Genomic DNA, 19,299 nt, shown 5'->3' with positions numbered 1-19,299 from the left:
ACATAAACAGGACAGGTGAAATATTATCATGTAAAGCAACCACAAATACATGAAAAGACCTAGGTTTACAATTTATGATTAAAACTATCTACACAATATACATAGACATAAAATGTAAAAACTTAAATATCTTAGAAACAGTAGCCAATCAGTGTTTTAATTGTCCTATTTGAATTCAGCACATCAAAATACATAATAAATAGCACATTTTATCTCTGAAGCAGACGACTTCTCAAAAATTGTAGACCAGTGTTAGAAGCCATGCTTCTTCCCTGAGGGTGCTCAGGGCCCACTTTAAGACTGGGGTGGGGTGGGGATGCCGCAAGACCTGCAGCCCTGCAAGCCTCTTTGTTCTGCAGGGTCTCCTAGGACTTTCCCTTGAGTTGATTGGTTCATCTCACTTCTGGAACCTCTCCCGGCTCTGCACTGGGGTTCCTGGTCCATTTCCCCCCCACTGGAGTCATGGGTGCCTTGGTGGGCAAGGGACCCCATCTGCCTGTCTGATTTGTAGCCCTGGGACCTAACAGAATTAGTGACAAAAGTCTGAGTACAATTTGCCATCTACTGAATCTGGGAAGGATGCCTCACCTCTAAAGCACCTCTTGGATTTGACCTGGTGCTTTCTTGGATGCTCTGCTATGCCTGTAAGGGACAGAGAAACAAGATGTTGCAGCAGAGGCTCAGGAAGGGTTAAATCCCTAAGGGGTTAACCAACTCAGGGAGGAGGAAGAATGGCAAGGAAGTAGAATACTGCTCCGCAGAGCCCCAAAGCTAGGCAGAAAAATTAAAATAGGAATGAGGGTGACTGCAAAAGAAACCACCATTACCTGCTGCTGCAGAGGCAGAGAATCTGGCAGTAAGCAGGAGCAGAGGGGACATGGCTGGACTGTGGAATGCCAAAACACATCTGTGATCCACCTCTGTGACCTGTAAAGGAAAGCAACCCAGAGATTCAAATTGTGGGAAGACACTGGGTTGCAGAATAGTCATTGTTGAGCCTCAAGAGCTGAAGAGAAGTGACTAGTCCTTGTGGAGATGTCTCTGGAGTCTTGAGTCAGAGGGGTGTAGAGGACTAAAAAAGCTGTCTCTTCCTCTAGGGGTCTGGGGTCAAATTAATGTGATGTCCTCACTTGGTGCTATGTTCAGTTCTGAACAATCTCTCAAAAGAAGATTGTTCACACAGGAAATAAAAATTATTAAACATGAAGAGATTTTGTATAACGACTGAAAAAAGATTGATTGTTTAGAGAGAGAACATAAGTATGGGAAATAAAAATATAAGGCAGGCAGTTCGGGCACTCCTACTTACCATGGGACAGTCAAAAGACAGCATTTTTTTTTTAAATTATCTGATTAACCAAGTATCAGAGGCCAAGTATTAGCAGGATTCAAAAAAAGGAGGTGGACATCTGTGTCGAGAACATAAATATACACTTTGAATTTTTGTTGATAATATAAATACTTATGCTATGGGAGATAAACAGGTCTTATATTTTAAGAGTTTGTTAATTTCATTTTGGGATGTTTCATTTTAGCAATGTTTTAGTTTGATGTAGATGTCCAAAACATTGGGGATTTTCAGGGCTTCCTCTGTATGTACTGTAATGAGCAATCTTTGTAATGTTCCCAAGTGTGCTTTAACATAGTCATTTCAAACAGCACTGTTAAAATGTACTAGGAACATTTATTGCACCCCAGCAGGGTAAATATTGACCAATTAATGCATGTTAATGTGTTTTAGAAATCCCCCCCGCCCAGTCCACATTACTGCTGTGTACACCAGTGCTTAGATACAAGTAATCGTGTTTTTTCCCAGTGTTTACTGGATATATAAAATAAAGAAATTTAGTGTATTTTAATTTAATTTTGTATCAGTGTATAAGCCAACCACTAAGTGGAACAAGAAACTTCCCCATGAACACATTATTTCATAATTGTTGATAGGAGGTTTCTTTTTCAAACTTCCTCTGACATCTAATACTGGACCAATGTCAACCTAAACAGGGCTCTAACTTTGAACAGGTATAGTAATTTCTATTTAAAAACAACTTTGCTTTCATTCATCTGGATTGGACCAATATCCATGAAATTGGATTTCTGACCAGGACAGAAAGAATTGTAAGAAAATGGAACAGGAGTACTTGTGGCACCTTAGAGACTAATAAATTTATTAGAGCATAAGCTTTCGTGGGCTACAGCCCACTTCTAAATGCTTTCTAAAACAGACATTTGAAATTTACCCTAAGATAAGCTATTCAGGGCTATCGCATGTCAAATCTACACAGGGTTTCACAAATCTTTAAAGATACCTTGACTTTTGCTTTAAACTTGAATTAAGTGTAGCTTGTAAGGGGAATGTGAGGCACTGTATCAGTGAATGTCTGCTTGAAAAAAGTATAGTTAGCAGGATAAGGCAAACTTTAATAAGGAGTGATGTAACTAGAACAAGAGTCCAAGATGTTCTAAAGCTACAGCTATGCGTTTGGAATTACGCAGTGAGATAAGTGGTGAAGATGTAGTTTAGATATATTAATCCAAATGGAAAATTTCAACATTAGAAAAACCACTCCGGTTTTAAGTTCCCCAACACGCTTAAAAAAATCTAACAGAATGAGTGAACGTTCCCACAAGAAAAGGGGTCAGTTCTGAATTGTACAATGAGAATATCACTAAAAGTAAAAGACTAACATAAATTGTTAGGTAATCTAGCACATCACTTTGCCAATGCAAAATTGTTCCTTTGGACTCTATACTAATGTACCTGTTGGAGAAGAGAAAAAGCAAATCCCAGTTCCACCCTGAAAAGTGATGTCCTTCCTACCAGTTTTGAGATACATATGAAATCATCTGAAATAAGACTGCATTATTTCACAAATACATTTCTCGAGTCAATGGAAAATTTCTGTAAATATTCAAGCTCTAAACAACCATGAAAACTAGCTTCTCATTGGCTTTCCCTCAATTCCCCCCACACACACACACATAAAATTTCCCTTCCCGCAACCCAAATTCTGTCATGCTCACCTTCCCAAAAACTAAGTTTTTTTTTTTTTTTTTTAAATACTTGGGAAGCATAAGTAGATAAATTATTGCCCCACAAGTGGAAGTTTAGAAATACAGTACTTTATTTTTTTTTTTTAACATGTTAAATTAGGGACGCTTTCAAAGTTCAGGAATGGACAGGAAAGTAAATGCTGTAATAATGTCTTGCATCTCCTTGCCACAAAAGCAAAATCAAGTTTCGAGATTCCCACCTCAACAGTAGAACACATTTTGAGGCCTGCAATGAATACACATTTTCAGAAGTTTTATTTTAATTATGTCCTTTGCCAGTCAACTTTTTAGGAATCAGCAAGTGATAAAAGGGGCTATCATACCACATCTCTATATAGGATATCCAGGCTCAAGACTAACCATAGGCTCTTCTACACCAGATGCAATATCCATTCTTTCCTACTCCTTCATTCCACAAACTTCTTACACATATCCCCTTAAAGTGTTCAGATAGGGAAACATTCCATCACAGCCTTGGACTAGTCTTTCACATTAGAACTGGTTTTTGTGCACATGGAAAGAATTTGTGTGAGAAAGGCAATCCAAAACGAAGGCATAAGTGAAACGTCCATTATCCCTCCTCAGAACAGTTCTAGTAGTTGTGTGATAAGCCAAAAAGTAGTAACTATTACTGATCAAGCTCAAGGAAAACCCAACTTCTGGATACCTGTTACTCTGTTGACTCAAAAAATAAAACACACCACACAAGCCATTTTCTGAAGACTGCATTTTGAATATCATAATATATATATATATATATGTGCATTTCAGTTTCATTTTTTACAGATATAAACTCGGTTCATTTTAACCTGCATTTAAGTTTTGGAGGCTTACATTTAAATTAAGGTAGCTTGTTTAATATCAGTTGTAACAGCAGGTGACATAAAAAAACAGCCAAAAGAAAGAATGTTAATTTAGATTTTCAGAGAAGAAAAAGGGGGCAATAAACCAGCCCATTCACAGCATCTTACTGCTGGCTTCTAGATAGAGTGGTTTTGACAGTGGTCCCAGAGGGAACTTTATTTTGCCTTTCTAGCTAAAATACGAGGTACTATAACAGCTGGAGGTGCTGGAGATGAAGGGGGAAATTATGGCTTCAAAAGTGAAAGCTTGGTGAAACCTCAAACATCCCATCTGGATCAGGCAAACAAGAGCATATATTAATGCTGGGAGTGCAAAAACAGGGAAGGAAATGTAGTGGTTAAAGCCACTACCAGTTGCTGGAAAAAAACAGGATGAATTATTTTGCAAAATTAGGAATAAACTGCAATCATAGATCAAGCCCAAGTTAGCCGAATTAATTTTTTAATAGATTGCATATATAGATGTTTCATCCACACACTTCAATAAACTCTTTAAGAGCAGAATTTCATGTCCAATTTACATGCTTCAGAGAAGATAATGTTTCTCAGTGCTTACATTAAGATTTTGTCTCCAAATTTCCACTTGTACATTGAGAGCTTTAAGAAAAACAAAGGACACAGAGGGTGTTGCCTTTTTTTTTTTTTTTTTTTTAGCAGCAATGAAATATCACTAACCCCTTTTTACATAACCGAATTCAAGTCACAACCAGAGGTGACTGCACCACAAAGTCACCAGGTACAAAACTGCTAGTTAATTTTAAATTAAAACTTGAAATTATTTTCCCCATTACATCCTTTTTTTTTTTTTATAAACAGCAAACATTTTGCTATTTTTGTACATAGGCTAGCAGGCTTGTTTCAATATGAAAGTGCTAATTCATTTACAGATTTACCAGTTATGTAGTGCTACAATAAGTGTCCAATATTCTACATATGAACAATCTTGATAAATGGAAATGATGAAGATTAAGTAAGGCTATCCGATTACCTTATCTTATTTACATTAAAAGAATAAACACCCAATAGAGAGGAGGGACAGGGAAGGAAATTGGGCAAATACTCATACTGCCACAAGTGTAAAAATTAAATCAGCCTTCTAGCTTGTACTGTAAATGAGACATTTTAAATAGTCCTGCAGCCCATGCCTATTTTTTCCTCAGAAAAAGAAAAGCTGCCTTCATGACATCCCCTCTTGATTTCAGATTTCCACAGTTGTGTCATTTGAAGCTTTAAAGTCAGGTTCTTCCTATCTTCAAAAAACCTCTGGTTTGCTTTCCAGTATTAGGTTGCATGATCAGGTCCCACTTCCTGGGTTTTTTTTGTCCAATCTATGTATCAATTCGTTTAGAGTGAGTTGTAGATAACATGAACCAGTTCTGGAACCACTATTGGGAGGAACACAAGCTCTTCACTACAATCACACAGTAGCAGGAAAAATGATAATTCAATTCATTCCTGAGGCTGGGCCTCCAAAATTGAACGAACTTGGCACAACTGGAGCATTGAATTTGTATCCTCCATGCTTTTCAATCATTTTGGACTCTGAAAGACAAAAATATTTTAGTAAAATGTAAGATATAAAAAAATGTAAGTATCACAATCTGTCTGTGAGTGGGTAGCGTTTGTGAGTGCCTCAAACTTTGGGGGCTTGAGACACCCAAAAATTTACCTGCTGAGCAACCCTCTTTAAAAATCAGATTCCTTTAAGATGTCTACATTGGGCACCCAAAAATTGCTTCTCACTTTTGAAAATCTTGACAATAGATTTTACTATGATTTAAAAAAAATATACTGAAAATATTAATACTAAAAATTCAAAAATTACATTTTATAAATGAAGAGCTTCCTGTGTGAGGTGTTCTTTAAATAGGAGTCAAACACAGCTGAAAGTCTGGCCACTGGACTGCTACTGAACTTCCAGTGCTTTCTGTTTAACAAGAGATACTCTAGTCACTCAGTCAAGTCACTAAAGAAAAAATAAATAAAAAGCACTTGTACTAAATAAGCACCATTTGAACGTCAATGAAAAATTAAATGTTCCTGCCAAAATTCAACAGTAGGAGGAGAAATATAAACGGAACAACGAGGAGGGGAAACGTGCACATGTGCACACAAAATAAACTGTCTCCTTCCAGTTAAGGCTGCCACACTGCATAGGTTGGTGCAAAATAAAATAAAATAAAATAAAAAAGCACTTAAATTATTCAACATCCCCTCTACATTCCACTTATCCAGTTCTAATTCTCAGTCTCAGCTACCTTTCTTCCTATCACACAGAGTCCATGTCTCTATCCTCATCTTGAAGGGACCAATGTTGCATCTGAACTCTGACCACGTTGACTGGTCATATAGTTTCCATGTGTTTTTAAAAAGTTATATAGGTTTGGTGTGTCTTTTCACAAGTTACAATGCACATAAAAATCAAGGCCTGGTATAGATCAAAGGCACAACAGAGTAGTTGTCTGATTATTTCCTCTCTGAGACACACTCTCCCGATCAGAGAAATTTGAATGGTGCCTCTATTCCTGCAAATACCAAGGGCAGTTCAGACTTGTTTGTGCTGCTTCTGCACTCAGACCAGACAAATGCTTCTTCCAGAGCAGCAAGGAAACACTGAGAACAAGAACTTTGCACACGCCATGAGCCTTGGGCACTGCTCCAGTGCTGTAAAGGGTCTGAAAAGCTGTTCAGTTAGAGAAATTCCTGCATGGCGTAGAGTCAGCAACAGTGGACTACATTCTAACCGTCTCCAACGTAGGGCATGTCAGAAGTCTGCTCAGTGGCAGAGGGCCCAGCTGGAGGATCTTGTGCTATGGGCAATCCCTGGCTAACATAAGCATGTAAACACATTACCAGCTGATGTAATTACATGAGCCTCAAAGTTGCTTTAATTTGCGCTAAGAACCAACAGCTGAAAATTTAAAACTGATGCTTTTCATAACATGCATAGTTAGCATGTGGAGCCCATTCCCCCAAGGTATCATTAAGGCCAAGAGTTTAGCAGGAATCAAAGCAGGTCTGGACATTTATATGGACAGACATCCAGAGTTCCAATAGTAGATATTTAAAAACCCAAGTGTTTGAAAACGTGTTTCAGAGCATAAACTAACTTCTGATAATAATTAGGAAGAAACTTTCCCTATGGGTAGTTATTCTATAGCTGCTTATTGTATTTCTTGCACCTTTCCGCTCAAGCAACTGGTACTGGCTGCTGACAGGTAGGATTCTGGACTAGCCATACCACTGATCTTATTCAGTATGTTACTATTCAACCCTATTTAATTATATACATGGATTCAGAAGGTATATCTGAAGAACTTCTGAAGGCAAGGCAGAATGGAGGAGGACAGTCCAAGAAAAGAACAGCTTTTCCAATCTGGATCTTGACCTATCCCCAAACAGACATACTAGAGAGGAAATAGTAAGAAACAGAAGGAAAATATTCTCCCTTTTTTAATCTTAAAACCTTTAATCTATTATGCTTGTGTTGAAGAATGATGGTTAATATTGTAGTATTTTATAAACCTGTTCGTGAATGATCACGTGGCTGCTTTAGAGATATCATCTGGTAGCTGATGCCCTTTCTGCCCAGGCTGCCACATGCTGGAGTCCATTGAGTATGGTCCTTGATCCACCTAGCTATAGATGGTCTCGATTCTTTCAGGCCCAGGCATTTAGGAAGAAAGAGCTTTCCAGACTGTCAGCTCTACTAAGTTATTTGCACCACTGCTCACATTTACAATTTGCCAGACTGTTTATGTCATGTGTTGAGATTTGTATTAGCTAAAGGAAGACTGCTTGCCCGTGAGGCACTAGAAATGCGGGGAGCAGAGTGGAAAAAGGTAAACCTTGGTTACAAGACGGTGGAGTACAAAATAGAGTCCTCATGGATGATACAGTAAGTTGCATGTTCTTCAAGAGCAGAGATTTTGGAGATTCTTCTTCCCAACATGATTGCAGCTAGGAAATATGTCAAGGACAGTCAGGAGGATGCTAGATTTCTTGCCAAGTGACTTGATTATCCACTTTGGAATGAATCTGCAATGGGACATCCTTTCCCATAAGTGGACTGGAGGCTTGGAGTTTTGGACTTCCCCTAAAGAGTCCTTGATCATGGAGCTGAAATTCCACTTTTCTGAGTCCCAAGAGATGAAGAGGACTTCAAGGACCCATACTTGCAGAGGTGACTCTAAAAGAGTCTCTCCTTTATGGGGGAGGAGTAGCATCCACAGATGCAAACAAGCCATACAGACCAAGGCCTGTCACCCAGCAGAGTGAGATTTCACTAGCAGAGAGCAACTGTGGCAGAGCTTTGCTCCTCCAGCTCCTGAGAGGTCTCCTTGTATTTTGAGTACCCCGTGGTCTTCAGCTTGTCCGGTCTGTCTGCCTGCTCCATTGTGATGGGGGAGGAGACAACAAACAAAACAAAAAGGAGCAAAGCCATGGAAGTTCTGCTTATTGCTGCCTACTCTCCCAATCAGCTTTAGAAATAAGACTACAATGGTGGGAACAGAGACATTGCTCTATTTGCATCACTGGAGGCACAGAAACAAGCAGAAGTACAGAAGGGTCAAGAGCCTTGTGGGCAAGTCTGAACCACCTCCAATATATGTTTTGAGAGAGATCACTATTCAGTAAACAATTTTAAGCAGAAATATTGACAGTGTTACATTAGCAAAAGCTAAAACATTAAGCTGTAAGTTAATGCTGAATTATTCAAAACACACTTAATTATCCTCTCCCCTTTGGGCTTCCCAGTGCAACCCACACACTCCGTTTATGTCTTGTTAACATGTAAGCTTTTTTAGGTAAGGTCTGTCTGTGTTGCATGTCTTGTGAAGCGCTGAGCATATCAATATTTAAATAGTAAAAAATAATAAATGCTATAAAGTATGAATGGGAAGGTACCGTGGGCTGCCCGCCTTTGATCTGCTAGAGTTGCTATGTCCTGTAACTGTTTTCTTTGTTCTTCATTAAGACCATGTGTCAAAGCTTGGTACCAAACGGGGTTACGATTCTGAATTGCTACAAAGAAAAAAGGACAATTCATCTTATTAGAATATTCCATCATCCAAAACTTGTTCTCACTGCCACCTTAAATCAGAAAGCAGCCTGTATTTTGACTTGGCATCCCCCTAAGAAGAGACAATACTAAGAATACAAAAAATCTTAAAATTGGTATTTCGGAAACAGATACAAGTGTTCTAAAAAGGAATGAAAAATGCTTCAAAAAATGCTAATCTCTTTAAATACTTTCAACCTTCCCTTCTCCCACCCCGGAAGCCACACTGACTTTTCTCTCTATGGAGGGAACTAAATTAATAATTTATCACCAAATGACAATCCATTATGTACTTAATTTTCCAAAAACAAATTAAAATTGAATTAAAAATATGTAATTGTCAGCTAGCAGAAGAAATACAGTTCTTACTCTGAAAAATTGCTTTAAATATCTGATATTCATCAACAGGGTTGTCTTCATCATCAATAATTGTTGAATAGCCCTCCAGAGCAGTCTCTTCAGCATCATCTTCTTCCCAGTCTTCATCGTCTCCATCTTCTCCTGCCTGTTTTGCCAGAATCTCTAGGTATTCTTGTCCATCTTCATCAATATCATCTTCATCACTCCCCAATTCCTCTGTAAGGCGAATGTCACAGAAGAGGACTCTTTTACATATAAAGCAATGAGATTTTTAATCTTCAGAATCAAACTGTTATCTTCAGGTAGGATTTTGGTTATACTGATCAGTGATGGAATCAATAAAAATGTGGTTTCACACAAAAGGGCCCACTCCTCTCCACCTCTACCAGTGTCTCACTTTCCTTCGTGGTCCCTTTCCTTATCTTCTGAGCAGTAGGAAAGGAACATGTTGCTGCCACAAGAAACTAGCTATTAATAAAAACACTTGTGGCAAATTTTGCATTGGACTTCAGAAATTTAAGCAAGACATGGTCCCTAACCCCAAGGAATTTAGCATCTAAAAAGTTCAGGCAGGAGCATGGGGAGAGGTGGGAAGAGGTGGAGATTATAGCTGTGGACACAGGCAAAAGTTGTGCAGAAGTCTGAACTTCATGCAGAAAGAAAGGAGAGATCTGAAGAGGAGGAAGCCTGATCAGAGAGTTTGGAAAGGACGATTATTGTTGGATAGACTGGAGACAGCTGATGAGGTGGAGGCTATATTATGCTAGAACAGGCAGGAAGAAGGTGCTGTTTCAGATACAGATTCAAAGCACCAGAACACGGGGCACTCTGTAGCACAGCTGGAGTGTGGAGAAACAAGATGTCCACCTGCAGCTCTCTTTCTGTGCCCTTCACTCATGGTTCAAATAGATGCAAGGGGGAAAGGTCTGTCCCAGCAATAACCCCCTGGGAAGCAGGGGATGTCTATAAAAAGAGCTGACCCAAGACAACCCTGGAGAGAAGCAGCCCAGGAATCTCAGCCGTAAAGAAAAGTTTACTTCTGCTCCAGTCAGGAAAATTGCCAAACGGATCCGTAAAAGGGTTACAAAGAGGCTCCAAAGCCCCAGCACTAGCTTTATCTCTGGAGGTAGAGGACTCTGGAGAATTACGTGGCTGTCTCCACGTGCTAGAGTCTGTCGGACATGGAGGGGACATGAGACATTGAAATTTAACAGTACTGTTTCAGTTTCCTTACCAGTTTCCTCATCTTCTTCAGCGTCATCATCATCATCACTGTCATTTTCATGCTCTGCATGGCAAGCGTATGCTCTTTTCAATCCATTAAATAAAAGGATAAAAGCTGGCAGGATCTGTCCTGAAACCTGATTTAAAACCTGTGGTATTTGCTCCAGATCAATAAGAGCACACAAGCCCAGCACACACATCTTTCTATCATGAAGTCTAAAATACAAAACAACAACATTTTATATCTTACTTCCAATTTCTAAAAATAGAAAATAGGTGGTAGACTACACATGGCAGTCTTCAAACTGAGAGCAGCTTACCCCAAGAAACAGTCTACATCATTAAGCCACTGTGTAATGAAGTGATTAGTGACAGGCTCCACGTTATTGGGGAAACGAAGGTTTTCCAAAGTATTTAATAACAGATGGGGGTTGTAATACAAAGCAGCTATGGCAACCTGGAGGCACATCGTTCGCAGTTCACTTGTTTTCACCTCTCTGGTCAATCTCTCTAATGCAGCTTCCACAAATAAAGGTATGCACTGGAAGAAATAGAACCGTTATAAACTCAGTATTTTAATGGATCAAACACCCTCTTTCCCCCAGAAGCAAGAGTTAATTATATGCACATCTAATTATTCCATGTTATATCATTTTAACAACTGTATTTCATACGTACGGTTGCAGAATGACACAACACTGAATAAACAGTCTGGTGCACAAAATATACCTGAGGTTATACACACAGATGGAATTAAAAAAAAAGTAATGCAAGGATATCAACACTTCAGTGTTAAATTGGTCGTAGACGTCAAGCCAACATAAATGCAATACATCATTAGCCGTGAGTAAACCTATATGTAGTATTTCGGTTTGTAATATTACCCATGATAGCCATACTAAATATATTTAAGTGTATGTTTAATTCCCCAATAATTCTGTAATCTTGTTTTTTAAAAAACTAGCTGGTGTAAATAGAATATGAACATCAGTAACTCCAAGAAACAGATTTAGTCACTTTCCATGTTAAAAACAACACACCTTTGACTTTTTACTGTAGTAATGTCAGTTATTAATACTGGAGAACAGTGTTACAGGATGTAACTCAAGATATCTAGCAGAAGGGGGAGAGTAGTTTCCCTGCTTACCTAAGCAGAGGGTTAGCAGTATTATTTCAACACAGATTAAGTTTACCTTCAGACAAATTAAGAACAGAATCTTCAGGAAAAAAATCTCTACAAATATTACATTGGTCTTGTATCTTTACTTCCTAGCAGCCATATGTTTGTCAAGCATATATAAAAGGGAGGAATGATTTCTCTCACTGATTCCAGTAAGAAACAATCTCAACAAATTCTTGCCTCCCTACAGATGGCGCTTTTTTGCCAGTACAAGTGGGGATCCTATGGGCATCACCCTCTTTCTTCATTCTGGGCTGCCATGTGGCCCACCATTAAATCTTTCCCTCGTGTATGCACTATAGTGTATTACAGAATTTAATCCAACAGCTAAAAGAGGTAGTCTGCTCTTAAACTGTACTCCCTTGTGCAAGGAAGTGTTTTAGATTGTCAGATGCACTCTATCTCTGGAGGCAAAGTATGAAATACGCATTTCTTTAGCTCTACCAGTGCTGTCTAATAATACTCCCAGCACTGCAGTATGATAGCTCAGCAGATACTGTTAGTTTCACTAAAACATGGTGGATTTTGTAACATGAGTTTAAGATAGCAAGCAGATGTTACTAACCTGATCAATGCCACGCCCTTTGCACTGTAAAATGATAACTTCCAATAGCTTTGCTGCATGACATTCTGCATCTTCTCCTGCAACTCCGGTAAGGACCTGAAAAACAGTCGACTACTGTTGGTTTTCTGCTTATGGATAAAAGGATGTTTTTGATATTCTGTTTTTCTCTGAGAAGTTAATCTACAACTAAGATCTCTATTAAAATACTAGTGTCATATAAAAACTAGAGTGCCATTTCCAGCTTTCATCATGAAGAAGAGAAATAAAAGGGAATAAACTACAACAAAGGTTCAGGATCATAACTGGAGATACGTATGTCGAGCAAAAAAATAGTTGCAGCTAACAACTATCTACTTGTTCTGCAAAAATGTTGAACAAGTTTATAGGAGTACTTGTATAAGAAGTGCTCATAGCCATTTTGAAAACATTTATTTGCACAAAAGATTCACTGAATAGTTATCTGAACAATTCACAAAGAATTTTATAAAGTTTGTTTATAACATTTTTATTGTCCAACAAGGGACCAGAAAATACTATACAAATCTAGGACTAACCACATGGCACTAATAGAAAACAACAAGTAGTAAAAACTGACAATGATCAGGTCACAAATAATTAAAATGAAGTTTGTTTGCAAAAACTACTCAATTACAAAATAAACAGATGAAAAATCAACTTGTCTGCAGCTAATTCACAAACACAGAAAGGGCTCTAACTCTTCACATAAGTTATCTGCAACAAAATTCAAACACTTCCAGTCATAGAATCAACCTAAGGAAATAATGTGAGCACTTCAATCTAAAGAGCAAGCTTGGTGCAAAGTACAGACAACAAAACGTACATATACAAGACACAAGTCTGGAAGAGAAAACTAACTGCATTTGAGAAGGTTTTCATTCCCCTAGGCTAACTACAGCTAAGGTTCCAAAGAACGCTCTATACTCCTATATACTGATAGGATTAAAATGCCAACCAGCCGGCATCTAGCTATATTGACAAAACTGAAGTGAGAATGCAAAGGATGGAAAATGTTGAGAGGCAGTGTAGTCCAGTGGAAAAGATGGTGAACCAGGAGTCAGAGAACTGGGTTCTATCCCCAGCTCTACCACAAATCTGCCGTGTGGCCCAGGGCAAGTAATTTCATCTCTTGGTGCCTGTTTCCCTTCCCACGTTATTTATCTTGTCTATTTAGTGCCCCAAACATTAAATCTATCTCCTACTACAATGTTTGCATATTAAAGCTCCAATTTCAGATGTGACTCTAGGCACTGCTGTAATACAAATAATACAATAAAAAGAAGCCTGACTCCAGCCATTGCCTGTGCATATTTCTAATATTCTTATGTCATGCACAACTTATTTTGGGGGGGGGGGGAAGGAGAGGGAGGCCTTACTTTAACTAAACTCCTCCTAGTGACTTGGTAATTTCCTTTTTTCAGCTGCTGTTCCTTGCAGAGTCACGGAAAATACCAAACATCATATATCAGAAGGGTACAATTTAAAAGTCTCCAGTTTGAAAGTCTATTGTTGTAAAAAAAAGTACATTTGTACAAAATATTTTTTTTCTATTTTGTACACAGGCCATTAAGTTTTAGACAGAAGGCGTCTACCTACCTTTTTGCACATACTGTAGATCATTTCAAGATATTTTGTGTCAGACAGAAGTGTGTCTGTATCGACAGTTACATAATTATGCAAGAGAGGCATCATATCTATTAAACAAGAATAATCAATTAGTCGTTCTGTTATTTTTTACAACACTAGCTGTTAATATATAGCTTTCAGGCTTATTGTAAGATAGTTAAACATGGTTTTGGCTACTGTAGTAGGAGGTCACTTGACAAACCTTACGCAAAACTATTTTGGTCAAAATAACGTATAGCTAATATAACTCTGTTTTGAACATTGGTTAAATTGCAATCAAGATTGCATTTATGCCCCACAACAAATACATCAAACCCACTAATCTTAGGACGTATTTTTTATTAGGATTTCTTACCTGTAAAGTAATCAAAGCCATCCTGTTGAAAAACTTCAAAAACAAGAGGCAAAAGCTGCCACATCTGTGCAGAGACTTGCTGACATGTCAGACTGTGAGCCAAGGAAAAGATCTCTTCATAGAATTCTAAAATGGAAGTAGCACTTTATTAAATTTAATGCTAATGACAGACAAATAATTAACACAAACAAGGAGATACATACCTAAAACATGCTGCTGTAAAACTGTTCCAATAACTTGCAAACAGATCCCTTCCAACTGTTGGGTAATCTGAAATAGAAAGTTTAAATGAGTTTCAAGCACATATAAAAACTGGGTATAAATAAGTTTTAAAAAAAATTCTGTAAAGTACCTTTACTAGAGTGTCACCTTCTAACAAACAATACAAAATTACATCTCTCTTGAACATGACATGTATTATAACTGCACCGTTATAGCTAACAATCTGTTAGGCTCTCTTTAACGCAATCTTTTTCTTGGAACACCATTCTTCTTTGAATCTTGGAGGAATCTCATTTAGGGATGTCTTTGCTTATACCTACTGTTACTCTTATTTTAATTTAGTTTTTGAGTAACATTTTCAGTCCCCATGAAAACATAATAAATTAAATACATATAGCACAACAGTAAACTAGTTAAGAAACCAGAACGTCCCTTGGTTTGTTATATGGCAGCATCATGTTATGAGCTTTGTACCCTAAGCCTTCTGTGTCATCTACACTGCAATTAGACACCTATGGCTGACCTGTGGCAGCTGACTTAGCTCAGGCTAAGGGGCTTTTTAATTGCAGTGTAGACGTTCGGGTTCAGGCTGCAGCCTGAGTTCTGGGACCCTCCCACGATCCAGACTCCAGTCCAAGCATGAACATTCATAGATTCATAGATTATAGGACTGGAAGGGACCTCGAGAGGTCATCGAGTCCAGTCCCCTGTCCGCATGGCAGGACCAAATACTGTCTAGACCATCCCTGATAGACATTTATCTAACCTACTCTTAAATATCTCCAGAGACGGAGATTCCACAACCTCCCTAGGCAATTTGTTCCAGTGTTTAACCACCCTGACAGTTAGGAACTTTTTCCTAATGTCCAACCTAGACCTCCCTTGCTGCAGTTTAAACCCATTGTTTCTGGTTCTATCCTTAGAGGCTAAGGTGAACAAGTTCTCTCCCTCCTCCTTATGACACCCTTTTAGATACCTGTAAACTGCTACCATGTCCCCTCTCAGTCTTCTCTTTTCCAAACTAAACAAACCCAATTCTTTCAGCCTTCCTTCATAGGTCATGTTCTCAAGACCTTTAATCATTCTTGTTGCTCTTCTTTGGACCCTTTCCAATTTCTCCACATCTTTTTTAAAATGCGGCGCCCAGAACTGGACACAATACTCCAGCTGAGGCCTAACCAGAGCAGAGTAGAGCGGAAGAATGACTTCTCGTGTCTTGCTCACAACACACCTGTTAATACATCCCAGAATCATGTTTGCTTTTTTTGCAACAGCATCACTCTGTTGACTCATATTTAGCTTGTGGTCCACTATAACCCCTAGATCCCTTTCTGCCGTACTCCTACCTAGACAGTCTTTTCCCATTCTGTATGTGTGAAATTGATTTTTCCTTCTTAAGTGGAGCACTTTGCATTTGTCTTTGTTAAACTTCATCCTGTTTAACTCAGACCATTTCTCCAATTTGTCCAGATCATTTTGAATTATGACCCTGTCCTCCAAAGTAGTTGCAATCCCTCCCAGTTTGGTATCATCCGCAAACTTAATAAGCGTACTTTCTATGCCAATATCTAAGTCGTTGATGAAGATATTGAACAGAGCCGGTCCCAAAACAGACCCCTGCGGTACCCCACTCGTTACGCCTTTCCAGCAGGATTGGGAACCATTAATAACAACTCTCTGAGTACGGTTATCCAGCCAGTTATGCACCCACCTTATAGTAGCCCCATCTAAATTGTATTTGCCTAGTTTATCGATAAGAATATCATGCGAGACCGTATCAAATGCCTTACTAAAGTCTAGGTATACCACATCCACCGCTTCACCCTTATCCACAAGGCTCGTTATCCTATCAAAGAAAGCTATCAGATTGGTTTGACATGATTTGTTCTTCACAAATCCATGCTGGCTGTTCCCTATCACCTTACCACCTTCCAAGTGTTTGCAGATGATTTCCTTAATTACTTGCTCCATTATCTTCCCTGGCACAGAAGTTAAACTAACTGGTCTGTAGTTTCCTGGGTTGTTTTTATTTCCCTTTTTATAGATGGGCACTATATTTGCCCTTTTCCAGTCTTCTGGAATCTCTCCCGTCTCCCATGACTTTCCAAAGATAATAGCTAGAGGCTCAGATACCTCCTCTATTTCTACATCTACAGCACCATTAAACAGCCTCTTACCCTGAACCCAAGTCAACTGGCATGGGCCAGCTGTGGGTTTTTAATTGCAGTATAGGTATACCTTTAGTATATTTTCTTAACTAAGACCTCTGGAACTTTAAGAACACATTTATTACCAAGCCATTTAGGCACCATGGAACTAAAACATTTATCAGAAATCAGTAGCTGTAGTAGCATAACACTCAGTAATGTAGCTTCATCAATCTTTGCTGGAGTATTTTACAACACAGACTAAGACTGTCTACACTACAGAGTCTATGCTGGCATAGCCCCCTAGTGTAGCTGCAGGGTAAGTCTATGCTAGAAACACCAGGGTGGAACAGATGCAGTTGCACCGCTGTTGTACTTCAGGGTATGCCTACACTTAAAATAGTACAGCGGTACAGCAGCACAACTGTAGCGCTTCAGTGCACACTACTGATGCAGACAGGAGGGCTTCTCCCCTCGGTGTAGGTAATCCACCTCCTCAAGAGGCAGTATAACTAGGTCAGCCCTGTCTATAATGGGGATTAGGTCGGCAGAGCAGTGTCTTTCAGGGGTGAGCATTTTTCATACCCCTGACCGACAGATATGCCGGTGTAAGTTTTAAGTGCCAACCATGCCAAAGTCAATAAAGAAAAACCCCTACACTGAGTTTGGCCTTATGCAGATTTCCCAATACTTTGCTGTATGGCAGACCGCAAACTGATACATCAGCAGCGAATGGACTCAATATTGTAAGTTTATTACTGACGCATCTATTTTCCTCCAAGGGTAGACTCATCAAGTCAGACAATTTTCAGTACAGCTGACAAGACTGTTACATTTGCTACAGACAAACTGAGCAAATGACATCACTCAATTTTAGTGGTTACTGCCTCCATCTGCTGGTACACAAGAATTATGTCCAAGTATCTGGACTGCTACAGAAATCTGTAAGATGTCCAAGATGTTAAATGTTTATGCTCCTAGGTTTTACATGCAACAGTTACAATTTTATATCTGTGTGTGCAGGTGTAAATATGCTTAACAAGTTTTTAACTAAAAGGATTTTAAAACATTGGCAGAAAGCATATTATTGGATTTTTATTCAGTGCACAATAACTATTTTCCAGCATCTTAAAGGCATTTAATTGCTTTGAAAGAGTTTTTCCTTACCTCTTTGTGATCTTCAACTACACTGAGGAGTGTATCAATGGTATTCAAAATTCCCATTGCTGTCACTGCCTTGTCATCACTGCCTTCTTCATCTGGTCCAGTTTGAATGACCTGGTTAAATGTCATTGCCTGCACAGTAACAGTAAAATCCCAGGTAAGTGTGTCACTCAGACAGTTAATTAAAGAGGGTATGTTTGGGGATAGACTATTGTACAAGTTTGAGACTCTGTACACTGAACTTTTGAGATACTGTGTGTTAAACAATCAGTATAGGTGAATGCCAATTATTTGAAATATCCCTGAAGCTCAGAATTTTGTTTTTCCAAACTTCCCATTTTCCAAAATCTCAAATTTCTTAATTCTGAAATTGTCTAAAGTCATTTGAATAATCAGGGTTTATATGAATATGAATGAAGTAGATTTGCAATTATATATAAAGGAGTATCATTTACAATGCAGACCTCAGGGCATAACTCAACAGTTTACAAAAACAGAAATTGACTGATTCTAAAACAGAATAGAATTAGTAGTTTTGTACCACATAGTAAAGTGGATTGTTGTACGTGTATTACTAATTTAGAGGAAACAGAAAAGTGAAGATTATTATAAACCATTAAACCTAAACACTAAGGGCCTGATTTTGAGATCAGCACCAATCTGGCCTCTGTACTTATGAAACTGCAGATACAACTTGTGCTATGTGGATGTCCCAAGAACACAACAGGTATTTTCAGATGCAACTAATTTAGCCTAAAACATCTAACTATTGGCACCCACAATTTGCTACCAAGAAACTACTTCTAAATTTCTGTTTTAATAACTTTAGTAATGAGGTCAGTAAGACTTTTTACTCTAATCTGATTCTGAAGTGTGCTGTGAAGGGTTATCATGGCTAAAATCAGGATTACTATTTCTCTATTGAAGACATTTGCTTATTGTGCTAAGAACACAGCAGCTTCTGAACACAAAGCATGCAAAACATCTGCATTAATGTGTTTAAATGGCCTGGTCTAAAATCAGCTGGCAAATGACAAACCATCTTGAATATAAGGAACAAAATCCCTCATGTTTAACAAACTTCCCAAGTGCAAAGTGACCAAACAGACTTACCAAATGCTGGGTCATTTCTACTGCAATGGGAGTAACCTCTTCACTATATTCACAGATCATTTTCTGAATCACATTGGTAAGATCATCATTTTCAGTCTCTCTTATAATATGAAGCAGAGCTTGCATTACAGGTCTAATGAATGGTGTAATATATTCCTTAGCTGCAAAGAAAGTGGAAATAAAACACCAGTTATGTTGATTCTTACGTTCTTGTTATAAAAATTATTGTATCAGTCTAAGAAAACCAGAAATTCACACTTTGATACTACTGAAATATTTGACACGTAATAGCCTAAATATATTTTTCACACAACTAAGCTAACAGAGAGACAAAGTGTATTAACAA

General features: G+C 38.5%; 1 protein-coding gene across 2 annotated transcripts in view; it reads right to left on the bottom strand.

The window, feature by feature from the left end:
• Window positions 1-3,764: 3,764 nt before the first annotated feature.
• Window positions 3,765-19,299, bottom strand: part of IPO7 (importin 7) — a 48,818-nt gene continuing 33,283 nt past the window's right edge. Inside the window, exons 15-25 of one of the 2 annotated variants that reach the window (XR_010600961.1) lie at window positions 18,954-19,114; window positions 17,844-17,972; window positions 14,511-14,577; window positions 14,308-14,433; window positions 13,923-14,020; window positions 12,309-12,404; window positions 10,884-11,104; window positions 10,574-10,779; window positions 9,349-9,584; window positions 8,826-8,942; window positions 3,765-5,459 (exon numbers count right to left, since the gene is read on the bottom strand). Coding sequence is in view for 1 of the 2 variants with exons in the window: in XM_005291696.4 (XP_005291753.1) it covers window positions 5,362-5,459; window positions 8,826-8,942; window positions 9,349-9,555; window positions 10,574-10,779; window positions 10,884-11,104; window positions 12,309-12,404; window positions 13,923-14,020; window positions 14,308-14,433; window positions 14,511-14,577; window positions 17,844-17,972; window positions 18,954-19,114 (1,526 nt within the window). In the remaining variant the exon portion in view is untranslated. The remainder of the gene's footprint in view (window positions 5,460-8,825; window positions 8,943-9,348; window positions 9,585-10,573; window positions 10,780-10,883; window positions 11,105-12,308; window positions 12,405-13,922; window positions 14,021-14,307; window positions 14,434-14,510; window positions 14,578-17,843; window positions 17,973-18,953; window positions 19,115-19,299) is intronic. The other variant, XM_005291696.4, reaches the window with a different exon arrangement.

The sequence above is a fragment of the Chrysemys picta genome, chromosome 4, assembly GCF_011386835.1.
Source record: "Chrysemys picta bellii isolate R12L10 chromosome 4, ASM1138683v2, whole genome shotgun sequence".
NCBI classification, from domain to species: Eukaryota; Metazoa; Chordata; order Testudines; family Emydidae; genus Chrysemys; species Chrysemys picta.
Note: the sequence above shows the minus strand (reverse complement) of the source record. Positions and strands in the feature narration are given on the sequence as shown.